The sequence below is a fragment of the Drosophila albomicans genome, chromosome 2R, assembly GCF_009650485.2.
Source record: "Drosophila albomicans strain 15112-1751.03 chromosome 2R, ASM965048v2, whole genome shotgun sequence".
Taxonomy (NCBI): domain Eukaryota; kingdom Metazoa; phylum Arthropoda; class Insecta; order Diptera; family Drosophilidae; genus Drosophila; species Drosophila albomicans.
Genome location: NC_047631.2, coordinates 30,818,084 through 30,837,888, shown reverse-complemented (window position 1 = coordinate 30,837,888; position 19,805 = coordinate 30,818,084). Strand labels below are relative to the sequence as shown.

General features: G+C 35.8%; 1 protein-coding gene across 2 annotated transcripts in view; it reads left to right on the top strand.

Annotated features, from left to right (window-relative positions):
- LOC117575302 (protein similar) overlaps positions 1 to 19,805 on the top strand; it is a 90,833-nt gene that overhangs the window by 23,744 nt on the left and 47,284 nt on the right. For both annotated transcript variants that reach the window (XM_034259454.2, XM_034259453.2), the window contains exon 7: positions 17,489 to 17,630. In XM_034259454.2, the coding sequence (XP_034115345.1) occupies positions 17,489 to 17,630 (142 nt within the window). The remainder of the gene's footprint in view (positions 1 to 17,488; positions 17,631 to 19,805) is intronic.

Sequence of the window (19,805 nt, the reverse complement as noted above, 5' to 3'; positions counted from 1 at the left end):
CTTATGATGATGAATGCTAATGGCCGCAGCTCCTTTCCTTTTCTCTCTTTCCTTCCCTTTTGTGAAGTGTCGGCCTTTGCACTTTAAAGCAGCTGCATTTGGTGGCAAAGAGCTTCAACTAAATACGTGCTGCTTGCAATTGTCACGTTACAATTGTCTTCGAGTCGAAGGGAAGTCCTTTACTTGCTAACAAATGTGGCAACGGACTCTTCTTCTTTCCTTCAACTGGACCCCTCTTATGATTTCATTCCTTTCCATTCCCATTCCCATTGCTGCATTTCAAATTAGATAACCATTCAATTGCATTGTGCTGGGCTCTAAATGCGTTAATAACATTTAATGTTCGTGAGTTGCATTCTCTCGCTCTGCACAAGTTAATTTCGATTCTTCTACGCTTTAATGATGCTGCTGTTGCAACGTTAGCTAATTGAGTTTATCGTCGGACAGCGTTCAATGGCCGCTCAACGATGAATTCCAAGCATAGTCGAAGCAGATATAGATATAGGGACACCTAAACGATGGATCCTGAATCACTGTCAGAATATCGCAGCGCGCTATCAGCTTCGTTGCATACTTACTTACTACTTACTCTTCTCTCCTCTCCTCCTCTTCACTCTCTGCTCGGTTGTGAAACTTTGCCGTTTTGCAAGTTTTTCGCAAGTCTTGCAGAAAATTATACAAAAGGCAAAAGTGTTAAGGGGAGGAGCAGGGGGGGAACTGCTTTGGGTGTATTGCTGCATGCAAATATGCATTTGATTACACGCCAAAAACTTGCAGCCAAACAAAAGCAATGCCCAAAGTTGCCACAATGGGCAAAAGATGACAAGCCGGGGACAGTGAATGAGAAATGTGTTAAAGACAAATCCAGAAAGAGAATAAAAAGTGTAGAAAATATTATATGTTAATAAGTTCTATTAAAATATAAATTTAGTCATATTTATTGGCTTTTGATATTTATATATTTAGCATACATTCTTTTTCTTTTATTTTATTCTGGGCAAATTTGCAATACTTTTTACACTCAAATAAGTATAGGTTTTATTGGCAGAATGAATGATTAAAGTAAAATATACACATATTTAGCAAATTGTGCAATTGAATTGAAATTTGTCGAATTTAATGCCAAAAGTTTGCGATAATGTTTACATTAATTTTCGAGAAAATATATTGGCCGAACTTTAAGCTTCTTTTCGCTGAAATTTATAATTTTTCGGGGCATAAAATTTTTAGCAAATTTATAATTTGCAATTAGTGCATTTTATTCCAATAAATTTGTGTTAGTTTTTTTTTTGTTTATTGTATTAAATTTACTTTGCTGACTTCTATTCAGCTGTCAAAAAAAATCTTTCTTGTTGTCTTATGATAATTTGTAAAGTAATGTAAAAGTTCGTGTTGGTTACTTTACTTACTTGGTTGCATTGCTTACTTTTCTCAGAAATGTTTGAATGTTTATAAAATTCATTCTAAGTATTCAAATGAAATACGAAATAATTGCGTTTGTATATAATGTGTCTAAGCTATGATTTATTTAGTGATTTTTCAAATTTTTTTTTTTTTTTTTTTTTATCAATTTCAACTTGACTATTAATACTTTGAAATTTAAAATTTACACCTAAATATGAACTATAATTAGTAGTTAGTAGTTAGAGATATGCATTTAATTTTTGCTAGACAACTTTTGCTGTGATTCAGCTCCACTGTGCAGCAGCAAAGCCGACGTCGCTGCAGCTGCAGCCGAAATGACTTTTTGCCGTCGCTGGCGGGCGGCATTTAAGACGACAGCCAAGCAAAGTAAATTTGTGTGTTTATTTGCAAACCCCACGGCGTGTATATCTCACTGTGGCTCAACTTTGCACATTTTGCACCGCAAGCAGCGACGACGACGACGACGCCGTTGACGACAAAACTAAAGTTGAGTGAGAAGAGGGGAGAGCAAAAGATAGAGATAGAGCTGCGAAAGACACAAAATGTCAATCGGCGAAGTGGAAAATTTTCATTAAATTAAAAAAGCGCACACTTTTCACACACACACACACTCGCTTGCACACAAATTGTCGACTAAAGAACAAACGAAGAAAAAGAAAAAGCAAAAATTTGCCAATGAATGTGCAAAGTTTTATGTTTTTGGCTGCCGGGCGGAGATTTTCCAACAATTCTCTATTCTCGTTTCCTTTTTTTTCCATTCCTTTGTGCATATAAATATATAGTATATTCATTTTTGCCAGACGAAACGTATAAATGTGCTTAGGCAAGCGAAAAGGGGGGCGACAAACTAAGCGGGCAAATGCTGTCAAAAACGATGAGCCTTAAACTATGCAACAGTTTTTTTCTTGCTTTGGCCTCCTAATTGACTCGAAAGTTGCGAACACAGAGAACCCTTTTCTTTTCTTTACTTTTTTGATTTTTTTTGGCAATCGAAGAAGCCAAACATAAATTGGTAATCTGCTTCGGGGGAACCAACGACAAAAGCAACAAAATATTTTGGCAGTAGGCTGCGAACCTTTTCGCACAATGTCACCCACAATTTGCTTAACAAAAAGCCTTTTGACTTGCCAAGAAAAAGGACTTTTTTGGCTGGAGTGTGAGTCGAGCTGGGCTTTTGGCTCAATCAATCAAAAGCTGCTTGTGGCTTTGGCCTGCCTACTTTTGCTTTTGCCTTGTGCCTTGTGGCGTTAAACAAGTCGTGTAAACTGGCTAAATATTTGCGACAAACGACCTCAGCCTCAGGCTCTCCTCTCCCCTTCCCTCTACCTCTGTCATCTCTTTTAAGCTGCGTTGCGTTGTCGAAAAGTTTTTTGATTGCTTTAATGAGGTGTTGTATGGCATTGCGCATACGCCACGTTGTTTGGCAAATTATGACAAAACATTTTCACTGACGCTCGTTCGCTAGCTTGCCATCAATATCAATTTCGTTCGCTTTTCCGATTATACTACTTAAATATTGTTGTTATTTGACTTGTTTTCTTTTTTCGCTGGTTTGTTTATTTGGTTTATGATTTTCTCTTTTTTTCGGTTTTGCTTTTGCTTTGACTAAGGGCGTTAATGTGCTTACACGAAAATCATTTTAAATTGTTGATTTTGGCGCTGTCCACGCTCTGTCATTGTCAATTACATTTCGAGGTGGCTTTTTTTTTCGTCGTTGTTGCGCTTCTTTGTCGTGTTGTACTCGAGCCGCCTCGAGCTGTGCCCGTCTTCTAGTGGAGTCGCCTCCCCTCCCCCGCTCTTGCTCTTCACATGTTGCGTGTCAGCTGCGTTGCTTTCTCTATATATATTTTTTATACCCGCTATACTTTGTTTCTATGGTATATTTTTGAATGCAGTTGTATATCGATATACCAAATATACATTTCGGTATATTTCAGTAATTTTTGAATATACTAATTTAGTACAGTTTATGTATATTTTATATGCCATGGTATATTTTATATGTAGTAACATATCGATATACCAAATATATATTTCGGTATATTTCAGTATTTTTTGAATATACTAATTTAGTACAATGTACGTATATTTCATATGCCATGGTATATTTTGAATGTAGTAACATATCGATATACTAAATACACATTTCGGTATATTTCAGTATTTTTTGGTATATTATTTCGGTATATTTTAACGAGAATACTGCAAGTTTTTTGCTTTTATTTAAAGCGAGTGGCTGTATATTTCAGTATAATTTAGGTATATTAATTTGGTATATTTCAACAGTATAATACTGCAGTATTTTGCTTTTATTGAAAACAGTTAGCGAGTATCTCGTAGTCGAGCATACTCGACTGCAGGTCTCTTACTTGATTTTTTTGTCTTCATTTTTTTCCGCGTCATTTTCTGAAATTGGCATTTAGTGTGCGACGAGCGGGATTTTCACACACACACACACACACACACAGGCACACACACACACACACACACACACTCACACAGTGGCATCTAGATTGAGCTGCCTGTTTGGCTGTCTCGCTATGGTTTAGTTACACAATGGGTGCATTCACCTACGCGACATCCCGCTGTGGATGCCACAATGGCTTTGGCTACAGCTTTTCTCTCTGTCGATGTCGATGTCGCTTTGCACTTGCTGTTCCGTTTGGCTGTTTGTCTGTCGCGTTTCCTTAACATGACTAGTTCGCTTTGCTTCTACTCTTCTCTCTTTCTCTATCTGTGTGAAAAGTGTTGCCAGTATCTGTTACTGCATCGCTGCATTTGTCTGCGTTTTGTGTCCGTCTCTGTGTGTGTGTGGAACCGCTCACATTTCGTTTATTAAATGACAGCACGATATCTGCAAATGAAATTTTCCTTCAACGCATTTAGACGCTTCGTCGTTGGCAACGTTTTCGCTGTGTTCGCTGCTGTTCGCTGCCTTCAATTGCTGAAATTGACAGTCAGACAGATAGATTGACATTTAAGCAACACTTTTGCATTGAACGAACGCATTTCGCATTTGTGCATTTCACATTTCGTATTCGCATTCGCATTTCGCATTTAGACGCATCATAAAATTTTGTGTTGTGCTGCGTTTTTTATGTGCCTCAGCACTTTACCAACTCCTCTCAACTCTCAACTCTCAAGTGCTGCTGCCGACAAGTATTGCATACTTTTTGGCTTTCCAGCTGCCTCATTATTCCCCATTCACACAAAGTGCCATGACACTCTCTCTCTCTCTTTCTGTCTCTCTTTGATATTTCTATTTACTTCTCTGCTCTGCTCTATCTAAGCAAAGTGGCAATATACTTACCAACATCACCTTATCTCTAGTTTTGTGAGCATAAGATTATTGCATTGTTTGATTTGAGATTAAATATATTAAACGTTTAGCCGCAGCTTAAGACTGTGCAAATAAGAGTAGCAAAGAAAAAACTATTGTTGGTTTAAGCTGAAAGTTTTGTCAAAGTTGTATTTACTCTTGACTTAGCCTAAAAGCAGCTTTAGTTAATAAATTTCCTAAGTTTAGAACTTATTTGAAATAAAAGTTTTAACGAAACATTTCCATCTAACCGTTTTAATAGAATTGAATATTGGAATCACAAACAGTCGCTGAAAAAAACATAAGTGTTTTTTTTATATAATAATATAAATAAGGACAGTTTGTATTCAGTTTGAAAAGTATTTTCTGAACCTGGAAGCAGCAAGGTTGAAAAAAATTGAAATAGTATTGAAAAAGAAAATTTTCCTATACCCAACATTTTAAGAATAGCTTAAAGCTGTGATCAACAAGTTTATTTTAAAGCAGAAATTTGATTAACAATAGAAGCTATTGATTTGCTTTGCGCATTAAATAGTGCTTGCATTATATTATAATACTTTAACGGATCTTAACTAAATGTCTTCATTTGAGTAGAATTTAATATTAATTTGAAGATGCGTTTTAGTAAAAGCTTATCATGCAATATGAAAGAGGAAAACTATACTAAAAGAGACATTTTCAGACATTTTAATATTAAACCTTAAGATAAGCTGCATTTTATTACTAAATTTATCTATTAGTTTTCTTCTGGTACATTTTGCACTCTATGGTATATTTTTAATGTATATTAATTACCATTTGATATATTTTTAATATTTTTGGAGGTTTATTTTAAAATGACTGTTTACTCAACTGATTCACAGTCGAACATACTTAACTATAGTTTTCTTATTAAATACACACTATAAACAATCATAACTATTCCTTGGTATTTCCCCTCTGAATAAATGCTCCCCCTGGAGGCGAATTAAGTATTGGAAACTACCTCAGCATAATATACAACATATAATAGTGGCATGTTATGTAGTGTAATTAAATATACTATTTCTGTCTTGAGTAAAAATCAATATTTGGTCACACGGCAAACTCACAGCTGGACATTATTAAGTAAATATATAAATAAATATTTGAGTTATGCGTTTCGGGATGTGTTTTGTTCAGCCTTTCATTAGGTCACCCGTTGCGTGTTTCTGGGCACAAAAGGCTGAAGAAGGGCTATTGAAAATTAATAAACTGAGCAGCAAGTGACGGATATATTTTTTTTTCTGAGATGATTAGGCATAGTCATCAAAGTAAAGCCAAAAGAGAACCCCAGTGAATTATTGGCAAAAGAAGAAAAAGACGAACGATGAAGCGAGAAGTAAAACACACAGGAGCAAATCTCTGTAGAAATCTTTAGCAAGTCCAATTAGACGTTTGCCAAATGGACAAATAAACAGCAAGGAGCAGGACACGACCAAACTAATTGTACAACATGAAGCAGCAGAAAAAAAAGCGCTGAGAAAAAATGATGAGAGAAACAACAGAGTGGAGGATATTGCAGTCAAAGTTTTCACTTCTTGCAACAATTGTTGCAAGTCAGTTTGGCGCCGCTAATGAAAAACGGCAGCACCGGATATCTGCGGGGCGGGGCCGAGGTCAGAGAAAGAGAGAGAGAGGACAGAGAGGCAGAATGAGGAGGAGCACCATTAAATTTTGCTTAATAAAGTTGCAGCTGTGCGAAGGGCAAACAAAAAAAAATGACCAAACATCAACACTTAATTGTTTGCCAGTAGAATGAGAGACAGCAAAGAGAGAGACAGAAAGAAAGAGAGTAAGAGAGTGACTGGCAGTGACTGCAAGAGCGTGACTAACAGTGAACGGTGACTGGGAAACTGCGAAACTGACTTTGCTGTGGATGCTACGTGCCACAAGTTTACGCTTCCGCGCTGATTGACGGCCCAAGAGAAGCAACAACAGAAGGAACAACAGCAGGTAGCATATCATCCTGACTGCATAGAACACAGCTGCTTCCAACGTTGGCACGTTGCGAATATATGTAAAACGATCAATTTGATTGTAGACAAAAGATTGCGGGTATATTTGAGATGATAAATCTCAGAGTTTGTAAAAGTATATAGAAAAAAATATTATAGAGGAAAGATTACAGGCATGTGTTAGATGATAAATCTCAGAGTTTGTAAAAGTATATAGAAGATAAACAGAAGATAAAATGGTAACTAGAAATAGAATAGAAAACGGAATTTTTAAAAAAAAGATCTTCAAAATAAGTACTTCAAAAACGAAAGTTTTAATTTGTAAACATTATAGAAATATTCCAAAATATATTAAATTTTAGCTTAAATTAATAGAAGTTGAATATTATTTTCTTTGCCATTCAAATACCAAATGTATTTTACAGGAAAAAAAAGCTTTGAGGTTTTACAAGACAATCTATAAAAGCATTGCATTTAATTTTGAAACATAAATTGGTGTTTTAAATTATATATATTTCGTACTAATTTAAATAGGGGTTTAAAGTGAAGTGTACTCAATTTATTTAGGATAAAGAAAATGAATCTCTGTATTAACGTGTATTTTGTACATTTTGTGATTTCAATAGTGGCATAATTTAGGAAATAGAAAAAATGTTTTTATGATTCTTTTAGTTCATAAAATGAATTGTTTTATACATAATTAGGTGAAAAAGGGATTCTTATACCCATCGCTTTCAGTAGCTTCTCTTAGACCTTTCACTTTAATAAAACAGGGAAAAAAGGTTATATCAAGTTCTTTTTATTTATTATATGTGTCCATCATTTTCATTTGCTTTTTACCTTTCACAACTTCTCTGTTAATTGTCGCATTTCCTTCAAATTTATTAGACTTGTTTGGGCTCAACTGTAAGTAGGAAATTTGATTGCTTGAGCTGTTTAGAATCCCTCAAAATGAGGTGTTCAAGATGCCCCAGGCTGAGTGGCTACACATAAGTACATTAAAAATACTTTGTGTTGGGTTGTGTCACATTAAACAAAACGCTGCTAAGCACCTGAAGAGTGTAGACGACTTTTTTTTTATATTGGGAACGAGAGCGCGTTTTGCTCTTTAAAGTGTGTAGCCATGGAGATGGAGAGATGGAGAATGAAGAAAGAGACTTCTCCCTCTTTAGACTCGTTGATGATGTCTTTTAACGCTCAAATTGAGTTAATTAAAATGCTGGGATGCAGCTGAGATACAACGCACAACTTACACCTACAATTTTCGGTGGCAAGGTGCGTGTGATTTTCACCCCTCGCCCCCCTCTTCGAATGGAATTAATGAGCGTGATGTAGATAGCATAAAGAGGAGAAGAGAGGAAAAGAGAGCTGCCTCAATGAATGAATGTAATGAAATTGTGAATTCGCGTTGCCAAAGCATTGCGGCGAAATAATTAAGTTGCTGATTTCAGCAAAAGTTTTCAATTACTTTGCATTTATTTTTGTTAAATTTTAATTAGTGTGAAGATAAACAAATAGTGATGAAGAGCCGAGAAGAAGCTGTTGCAACAACTTCATCTCTACATTCTTTACAGGGTATCTGCTTATTTGGTTTTACTCTGCTCTGCTTTGCTTTCAAATGATTTAAATTTTGCGCTCGCGAATAAATAAATATTGACTGTGGCACGTCGCAATGGTGGAAGCGAGCACAACTCAAATAAATATGCAAATTCTTCGACTTTTGTTTTCAATTAACTTTTTTCCCCGCACTTTGTTTTTCTTTTACATTTTTTCCGTTCGTATTTTTTGTTCACTCACTGAATACGCGACAATGGCGGAATGCTTAATTCTGCCTTATAGACAATTTTCCGCCTGATGTGCTCTGATTTTTCCGTGTGTGTGTGTGTAAAATTCCTCAAGACTCTCGTCGTGTGCAAATTAAACAAATTTGTTATATACTGCGGTACGCAAGGAAACCGCAAAGAGAGAAAGAGAGAGAGAGAGGAGAAAGGGAAAATTCATTTGCTTTGCTTATGTGCAACTTTATGGCCGTCCAGCTGACATTTTGAGTAGTTTTTAATGGATTCACCGCAAGTAGCCACATCCGAAGGACTAAACTTTCAGCCGCTATGGGCGGTCTTAGCCATATCCTTCGCCTCTCTCGGTCAGTCAGTCAGTCAACATGTGTGTCGTTCTCTTTGGCCAAATGGGAGCTAAGCTTGAGTTTGCTTGTTCAGTGGCACAGAAGTGGAAAGGAGCTGGGAGCTGGGAGCTGGGTGTAAACCGCACTCTTGCTGCTTGCTGCTTATGTGCCACACGCTGTGTGGCATTCATTCATTTCCTTTAGCCTTTAGCTTCTCCCCTCGTTTTTGCATTTGCGTTTTGTCATTCGTCGTTTTGGGCCAACAAGCTCATAAAATATGCCAACCAAGCCGCAAAAGTTGTTAGCCAACTTGGGATGATTTGCTAGCTGGTTGAATCTACTTCCTCCTTCCTCCTTCCCTCGTTTTATAAGCATGTTCCAGAAGTGACAACGCCTAGAACTGTGCTTAGAACGAGCTCAAATACAAATACGACATTTTATTACATCGAGCATGAAATTCCTGCCATAATTTTAAATAATTTCATAACACTCTTTTTAACAAAATCAACAAGATGATTTAAGGATTTTTGCAGTTGATTTAAATTGAAAATCTTTAAAGGTGGAAATTGAAAATTTAAATTGTTAAAACTCGTATTTATGCATTTTAGATATGTTCTTCACTCAGTTGATCCAAACTCTCAACTTTTTTCTAATATTGGCTTAATAAAGATTGAAATTTAAAATGTGTTCAAATTGATATTATAAATAACTGGCTTTATAATCCATTGTTACTATCAATGCTCTTAAGATTTCTTGATCTCTAAGTTCGGATTCTTAATAAAACTTTGTGGAATGTTTAGTATTTAGCAGTCCTTTTCTTTTTTTTATATTTCCGTTGTTGCTCAACAATTGTATTCTTAAATTGCTGTTTATATTTAAACGAATTAAATATAAAAAAAATTAAAGTGGCAAATATTACTATAATCTTGGATAAATACAGTACTTAAAGACTATTTTTTCAGTAGTTGCTGATTGCTATTTTTATGTAGAATTTCTATTCCTTAAGTATATCTGGCAGTCATTTCCTTTGGCCACATTTATGTTGCTGCTCAATGAAATAAATCTTGAATTGATGCTGCAGTTGAAGCGAATTTCGTATAGAGAATTTAAAATGTTGAGCTCTTTGGTACTTATCCTAAAAATTTAATTCTAATCATGGACTAAATACAAATGTGTTTACAGAGTATTAATATTTGAATTATATAAACCTGAAATTTATAAAGTATTTGTCAGTCATTCCCTTTTGCCACATTTATATAACTGCTCAATGAAATAAACCTTAAATTGCCGCTGCAATTAATCCGAATTTCGATACACAATTTAATAACCATTTGGTGTAACCATCTGCAATTACTGTACAGGGTATAAAAGTGTGCCATAAAAAGTGGCAAATAAATATGAGAAAGCCAGCGAATAGCTTTTGTGGATGGAGAAGGCCGTTAGTCGATTTATGTCCATTATGACCATTATGAAGCCTTTTGTGTGTATTGACAACATTTTGAGTTATAGCTGCTTATGTTTCTTTCCTTCTTTGTGTTGGGAGGAAGTTGGGAAGGACTTTTAAGGATAAAGACGGCGCGTTTGTCCTGTTGATGCAGGCACAAATCCGTGCGCTGCTGTTTTCGAAAGGCAAGTCGTAAGTTGGCATTATGTTTTGGCGAAAACGAAAACCCTTTCATGTCGTTGCCAACTTTTTGCTGAGCTGCACGGGATTTGCGCGCGTCTCTTGGTCCTGGGCCAACAAAAAGTGAAGTGAAGGTGAAGCGAATGCAATTTAACGCTCGACTGGCTGCTGAGGACAACATTGAAGACGCTTTTCAATAAGCTGCAATTGAGTTGAGCAATTTGCATAAATTGCGAGGGCGACGAAAATAAAGGAAAAAAAAGCTTTAAACTTTAAGAGAGCTGCGCGCGTATTTCTGCTTGGCTTATGTCACGGCTTAATTCAATTAAAAAAGATTACGCATACGTCACGTGGCGCAGCGTTGGAAAAGAAAAGGTCAATGGCAATAGCAAAACACACAGCAATAGCGACTTGAGGAGTCAACTACCTTTTGAGGAGGGTGAGAAAACAATCCGCAAACAAATCCTTGATTTATGCGCACATCCTTGGCCAAACATTTATTTCCTTATCCACTTGTGCCAATGCGATTTGGCCACAACGCAACGCAACGCAACGTCTCTGGCCAGCAGTAAAAGTCAAGCTCACACACACACACAAGCTGCACAAGCAATCAAATGAAAGGAAACTGCTGGCGACTGGCTAACTGCCATTGTCAGGATGTGCCAAGGATGTGTCGAGGATGTGCTCTCCGACTTGTGTGCTGTGCTGTTGGTCAGCTTGGGTCTCGATGCGTTGACGATGATTTAGTATTATGTTGCTTCAAGGATTTAGTCGTGTACTCGACCATGTCTGACTGCATATCCTTGTGCATCCTGTGCATCCTTGCAACCTGTGCAACCAACAGCTATTTATATTTGTTCAACTTTGATACATAACCTTGAATGCGGTTTGAATGCTTTACTCGTCTTTGCCTTTGCCTTGTGTGTGTTGCATTCATCTCAATCTCAATGCGGAATGAACTTTTGCTGTTTGCTTATTTGTACGAATGGCTGCTCCTTCTCTGTCTGTTTGTCTCTCTATCTGTCTGTCTGCTCATGGTGTTCATTCGTGTTCATAAATTCAACGCTGCACTGCAGCTGGAATGTTTGCTAAAAATTCTAGATAAATGATCTTATGTCGCTGTGGATATTTTAATATTTTGCCTTGAAACTGTCTTCGTCGAAAAGAAGTCCTTGACTAAGGGCAAATCAAGTTCATGGCGAATGCAACGCGCAACTCTGACTGCCAGCTGCAGTCTGCTAATTCCATAAACACTGGCAAAATCGTCTGAGCTGTGAGCAGTGAGCTGCTTTTTGCCAACTTCAAACTCCGACTCAGACTCAGACGCTTTTGCCGCGTGCCTGGAATGCTGCACAATTTTGTGTTGCATACTTTTGTGCGTCGTAATCCCAGGCAGCAGCCAAGAGCAGACAAACCTCTGACATTGGTCTATGCTCATACGTTAAGCATTGAAACTGCGCTTATATAACATGCACATATGCTGCCGCTTCGATGCTGCCTTATTAATGACCTTCTATAATTACACTTGCAGCGCCAGATAAATTAATGCTCTGCACAGTGTTGAGAAATTGCTTGAAACGATGGGAAAAGTTTAGTAGGAATATGTTTTATTTAAATGTGGTAATTAGTCATGAAGAAGTTATAAAAAAATATCGCAAGTTAATACTTAAAGCATTTAAATTAAATAAAGTTTAATAATGAGATGTTATTTAAGGGAAAATTTGTGTTTAAATGTCTGAATTAGTCATGAAGAAATTAGTTCAAAAGTTCTATAGGAAAATGTTGTTTTCAACATCTAAAATTAGTCTTGAAAACATTTATATAAAATATTTTGTTGTAGAAACTGATTGAGAATATTAATAGTTGAGGTTACCTTTTAAGCATTCAAAGCTTTACATCTTCCATTCTTTATTTATGTATTTTATGTCATACCTTACTTATACATTAAAAACTTGTATTTGGTTAAAAATGATTACTTATATTTTCTTTGATTTGATCAATTTCGAAATGTTGCTTCTTATCAAATAGAAAGCTCTTCAATTACATTAGATTCTTCTTCTCACCCGTTGCTCAATAAAGTTCCACATTAGCTCGCATAGAAAACAAATCACACAAATCATATTCAGATATGCATAGATTCTTAAAGGCAAGGCGAAATCACTGAGACTTAAGTTTGCAACCTGCAGCTTCTCATCACGGAATATCCTGATGACGCCCATTTGCTTGGCGTTAATGAAACTGCGATAAAACCATTTAGTTGGATAGCCATAGCAACTGACAATAGCATAGAAGAGCGAAAAAGTTTCGTAGAATGGAGTATTGCGTTGCACAGGAATGTATTTCACAAAATTCGGTGTGCAAAGTTGCGATGCGCGTCGAAAGAGAGGACGATTCAAGGCACTCTGTTGTATCCTGACAATGCCCCAATATTGTGTGGTTACACAGTAAGCAAAACTTGTATTCAGATTATTGCGATGCTCTGCGAGTGTGGAACTATTCACGATCACCAAACGTTGTTGCAGCTCCTTTGGTAGCAATCCTCGAGTAAAATACATCGCTTCCTCTGTCTCTGTTGACATAATTCGCACCGAACTCTTTAGCAAATCTTTAGCAGTATTAATTTGAGGTCCAAGTTGATTTGTGCTGATCGTTGACGATAAACTTCCACTGCGCATATTCCACAGCACAAATGAACCAAACAATAGAGCCAAGTGTATAAACTTGTAGCCATGCATTAGCTGGCGAAAAGTGCGATCGTTGAGCGACTGCAAGTAGAAGGCAGCCAAGCCATAAATAAATCCTCTGCCGCCATCTCTTGCTATTAATTGCCAACCCAAAGGCATTAAGATAATCACAAGCAGCAGCAGAAATCCATTTTGCTTTATAGAATATCGCACAATGCGGCTGATGGGCATCTCTCGTTGATAGGGAACCATCAGACAGGTGCTGGTCAAAATATTCACCGGTATTCCACTTGCCTGCTCGGCATTTAGTGTCATCATTGTGAAGTCGTGTATGCCGATGTCGATCTCATTGCGAGCTGGTGCCAGGAATGTAGAAGCATGATAATTGTGCTTATTCACCCAGGGCGTGGGATGCAAACGTAGTTTTCCTTTGATGTGTGTCACATAGGCACTGACTAGAGATCCAATTACGCCAGATAATTGTCCATCGGGTAGCTGAGAAGTTAGAAGAAAAGTTAGGCCAAGAAATATATAATATTTTAAGTCTTTATTCAGTTACAGAAGATATGTAAACATTGGAAAGGAAAGGGTCTTAATAGTAGAAGAAATAAAGTGTAGAAGAAATTTGTTTAAAATATTTATTTATTAAAAAAATGAAAGAAATTGTTGTAAATTTTATTTCAATTAATATGTTTTTTATAAAATGAAAAAGTCAACATTTAAATATTAAAAAAAAATTATACTTTTAAAAGAGCATCTACTCGCTACCCGTTTTGAATAAAAGTAAAACAGCGCCTTATTATTCGGACCACAAAAATACTAAAATATTCCGAAAGCCGTATTTGGTATATCGATGTAGTACTACATTCAAAATATAACAGAAATTAATACTTTAAAAGTACTAATTAATGTTTAAATTTATAATTTTGTTGACTCACCACAAAGGAGGCAATATATTCTTGAAAAACTGGCACATGAAATTCGTATCCTTGCACATTGCGCATATTAAGCTTTTGCCAATCATAATCGATACCAAGTCCACTCACATTCAGCACTCTCAACTGGGGAAATGGCGAATACGTATAGAGTTCATTCATTACCTCACCATTGTCGTGATTAATCCACTGAAAAGTCAAGGCTGCATTGATAAAATTGCGTTTCCAGCACCACTTGAAGAATTCTTTCAGCTGCTCTTCAGTCGGATGCTCTTTGCAGAGCTTCTTCTTAAAGAAGAGCACTCTAAGTTCATGTTTTCCATACAGTAATGTTTCGATTAATTCCAGAAAAGGTTCAGCTTCAGGTGAAAAGTGGGCAATGCTCGCTAGTACCAAAGTATTTCCTGTCAAAGTGTTGAGCAAAGTCACATTCTTTTGACTGCCCCAAATGACGAGCGGCATTTGAAGATTCTCCATTAAAGTGCGCTCTAATGAGAATTTCATATTATGCGGTTCTGCTGTTTTTATCAGCTGTCTTTCGCTGGCAATCGTAACGAAATTTTGCAGTTTTTGTTTTTCATGCAAATTCTTTGTAAAGTTGTAAATAAATCCAATGTCGTAATATTGCCAATGAGCAGTGCTCAATTCGTGCAGCAGGCAAAGTGTTAATAAACTGAACAGTCTTGGAGCTAACATGCTGTTGTTTCGACTGAAACCCGCAAAAAACTATAACAACTCATTAATAGTTGTTAGTTAGCCGAAAGTTCTGTACTTTGAAAGTCATCGAAATGAATTGGGCGACGCCTTAAATGACACAGAAAGTTGCTGCTAATTACGCTGATTAACATAATCGAAAGTGAGGAATCTGTAGCTAAAGCGTGACTTCAACCATAATTAAAGTTTGTGGTGCGATTTTGAGAATTGAAATAGTACTGAAATTTTGTAGTGAGATTTTTAATAATAATGGAATAAAAATAATACTGAAATTTTGTAATAAGATTTTTACAATGATTTCTTATATTTCTTTGAAAAGTTTTTTAATAATTTCAAGTACATATGTGCTATAAAGATTTCTAATCCTATTCATTATGAAGATCGTATCCAATATAAGTATGAACAAGTTTTCCAATTATAATAAAATTGTTTAATATGACATATAATAAGATTTTTAATATTATGCGCCATGAAAAATAATTAAATCTTTCTGCAATTTTGTGATATAATATTTCTTATGAAATTGGCAAAAAGTTTTCCAATAATTCTAATGTATATGATTTTAAAAACGATTTCTAATAGTATTCGCTATAAAAACTCGTATTTAATAAGAGTAAAAAATAGTCTTCAAATCATTCTGAAATTTTAGTGATATGATTTCGAAGAAGATTTTTGATAATAATTCTTACAAGAGGGAAAAAGTTTTTTCAATAATACAATACATTTTGATTAAGATTTCTAAAAACATTTTGTGTTATTTAACTAAAAACTAGAAAAATTTGTCCATGCAAAAAGATTTGTAATTTTTTTATATTGAAATTTGCAATGAAAATAAATTATGAGAATGATTTTAAAGAATACTGCTAATTAGAACTGTCAGGAATAATTAAGGAATATTCAAACTAAATCTTAATCTTAATTGTTGGCTTGCAAATATAATTGGCACCACTGTGCGTTGTGGTGGTCACTAAGCCTCGACGAAAGCGCTCGCACAATAGAAAAACTAATTTTCTGCTGATGATTTTAAATTAACTGAATGAATGACTGAGTGCACACACAACACAGCGTGATATATAGATATAGATATAAAATGTATTTACTCCCACACTCGCCGCGCTATCTAAAATATTTCTAAATAGATGCCAAAAAGTCGGATAGACGCAGCAGCCAAGTTGTTTTTATTTTATTTTATATTTTCTGCTTATTTTTAATGAGTAGCTAAAACATTTAAGGATGTATTTCTGTGCACCTGTGCACCTGTAATTAGGCTTTGGGAAAATTATGTGAGCTGCTTGCCCATGGAAAGTTGTCCAATAAAACGCGAAAGCTGCGTTCGCGTGGACAGCGAGAAAAAAATATATATTGTATATGAAAAGTATCATGAATTTCAATTGCTTTATCCTAAGCACCCAAAGAATACTCTCTTGTGTCCTGGCAGGTTATGAATTTTCATCAGAATCAGGGCCACGTGCGTTTTTATGTCCTTGTTGTGCTTGGAGCGCATTAAATTTTTATTGAGCTAACAGCAGAAAAAAAACGTGGAAGGAAAAAGAAAAGTGTCCTTGTAAAAGAATTATATACACACACTCGTTTCATATAAATATGAGAGTTTACTTCTTTGCCCGAAGCTATAATATCTGCTCTCTTTCTCTTTCTTCTCTATATGTATTGATTTGATTTCGTTTCATTTCATTTTTGGGCGGTTTTTAATTAAAATCGACTTGATGTCGACGCAATTTGCTTGGCAACGGAGAAAATGTGCTCGTGTTTATACCCTATAAGCATGTGTTCAACTCAGTCAAATTAAGCAATAAATTCGCAGTGAGCAAATTGTGAGACAACCACATCGTGTGTGTGTGTGTGTGTGTGTCTCTCTGTGGTTGCTATTATTTAATTTTTATGCTTGAACGCATTTGACACCGTCATCCGATACTTGACTTGAGATTTCGCAAAAGATTTTTCAGCGAAAAACCAATGCCAGGGTTGGCTAAAAGTTGAGCGGAAAATAGAGGGAAATAAATTTTTATGAATTAAGTTAAATTTGAATTAGAATATTAATTTTATTGAATGACTACAATAAAGCATAAAGCATTAAATAAATATAAATAGGCAGCTTAAAAGGGTAAAGATTAGGAATAATTTAGATGCTGCTATTAGGGATTTCTTTAGCTGATAATTTTGTTAATGACTTATAAATAGGGAGTGAAGTTTGGAAGAATTCTGTTAAGAAGACTGAGTGTTGAGAATAATGCTGATTTTGGTTTACAATTTTATGTATATTTTTTGATGCATATTTCTCGAATTTATTTGCCAAACTTGATTATAATATAGATGACATTATTTAGACTCTTTCTATAGTTAATAATTCAACATTTATTTATTTAATTTTGTAAAGAACTTTCAACGCATTTTGCTCAAACTTAAAGTACTCCAACATCCAACCCTGATTTTAAGATATTATCGATGTTGTTGCAAATTTGTTGGCATATGAAAATCAAAATGAGAAGAGCAGTAAAAAAAATCGAAACTCGCATCAACCGCAAAACAGTTTCAATTGTTATGGCTGTTATTTGATTGTCGCAGCCGCAGCCGCAGTTGCTGATGTAATTTGATTTGTTTACCAATATTTTGTGCTGTATTTGCAAAACTAATTCTAATTCGCACATTTTTAAATTCATTTTCTTTGCAGTGCTGAGCAAGGGTCAGGGCGAGACCTGTCGCTATCGTTTTCTGGCCAAATGCGGTGGCTATTGCTGGATCGTGACTCAGGCAACGATTGTCTACGATAAGCTGAAGCCGCAGAGTGTTGTCTGCGTCAACTATGTCATTAGGTGAGTCGACTCGTTTACACTCTTAACTAACTCTTAACACCCTTACTACAGAGATCTACTTGTTTGGTAATGAGTCTTGAATTGGAGGAAGGAAACAATGCCAAATATTTGCTCATTACATGCGGGTTTTCTTGGGTGGGGTGGTGGTTGCTCAGCATTTTTATCTTTTAATTAAATGCTGATGAATACGGTAATTTGTTGCCGCAATTTATTTATTAATCAAGCGAATTTAATTTCCCGTTGAAAATGTTTAAACAGCCGCCAACCCAACTCCAACGAGCAAAATATTCTTCCCCCAATCCAAAAGCAATCCAACAACAGCTTCCGCAGTCGCTGTGCTTCAATGAACTGCAAAGAGAGTGAAGCGGAGAGGAGAGGCGTGTAAGGGGCGTGAGCCTTTCATAATGACGCACAGCAAAAATATATATAAAGTAAAAAAAAGAAATATATATAAAGTACAATGCGTTTCGTCTGTTTTTGAAAAGCTTTTCATATGTATGCGTGTGTGTCTCATGTGCACGTGTCCTTTATCTGCGTAAAATGCTGCCTTTTATGTTGTTGTCTTTATTTACATCCATGTATAATAAAATTAAATAATGTCACTCGACAAGTTTTGTGATGAACTCAACTGAGTTATGAGCCTGTAATTCAGCGCAAAGTTATTTGATTCAATGAGTAAAAAGTTAAGCAGCACTTTGCAAGTTTTACCTAATCAACATTCTATTCTCAATTTCATGAATCAATCAAGTATTCAAGTTGTAGTTAACAATTTCTATTCTCAATTACCTTAATCAATCGCATTTGAAGTTGTAGTTGGATTCTCCCTTTTTTCCCCTTCCCCTTCCCATTTTCTTTTATTTCAGCGCGGTAAGTAATCATTAAATAATTTTATTTGTATACTTACTTAAATTAAGCGTAAATGAGCAAATATTTGTGCATTGTTTTTCGTTTGTTTCCGGTTTGTTGTCGTGTTTCTCCATCACTCTTTTCCCCGTCGTTTGGAAAATTTGTTTTTAATTGCTGTTGCTGTGTTCAAGTTGATGTCATGCCGAGTGCTTGAAATATAATTTTATTGACAAATGATGACCACGTGCCTTCGTGGTTAGTTACAATTATTTGTTGTTGTCGGTCGATTTTCCGTTTTTCTCTCTGATTCTGATTCAATCAAATATTTGTTTAATCAGCGTTCAGCCTCAGTCTCGGGCATCATCATGAACAGCAAACAGAAATAGCATGAAAAATTCTCTTTGCCGTTTGCCAAAAAGTTTTCAATTTATTTGGCATTCGATTGGGTTAAGTGCTTGGGGTTAGGTTTTTCTGCCTGCTGCTATTTGATTTTATTACTTTTTGTTGCTGCTGCGCAGGTAAATAAGAGAACGACGTCAGGTTTATTTTCATTTTCTCGTCGCAGCAGCATGTAATGTGACATATTTGTAACTAAGTAAATGATTCGTTTAACTTTTAACCTTCTGCCTTCTTTCTGGCTAATGAGTTTGGCAGCGAGTCAAGGCCATCGATTTGCTTTTTCTTCTTTTCTTTGAGCTGATGCGTAATGCTCTCTTAACTATGTTTTTGTTATATTTTTGCCATGAATTTAATTATAAAACAACAGAGCTTGAGCATTTGCCTTAAAGCCGCAAATTATGCAACGGAAATGAGGAAAGGCTCGAGTACCGAAATTGTCAGGCTCCAGCTAGAGCTCGAGCTAATTAACATTGATTAGTTTAAGCGGAGGCTAGAAAATTTGCATATTTATAGCGCGCGTCTTGCATAATTTTTGGGCGTCTCAAAGTTGCCTTTAATTGCCATTGTTGTAGCTGTTGTTGTTGCTGTGCTGATTTATCGCATTTGGCACTGAGAACTGAGAACTTTGAGAGCGTAGGCCTAGTAAAATTTTTTTTAATGGAATTTACACGAGTTCTTAACACTTTTACCCAAAGTTTCCACCCTTAGAAAAAAGCGAGAAACATACAAAAAACAAGTCCTTATGCGTTGACAGCAGCAGGCGGCAATTTTGTGGCAACAGCGAGACTAAAAATTAAAACAATAAATTAAAGTAGGCAAAAAAAAAAGCATTGTATACATTTTTTTCCCCTTGCGGTGGCAATAAAAACTTATTTTTATTGTCGCCTTGGCCATAAACTCTAAAGGAAATCCATTTAATTTAATTAAAGA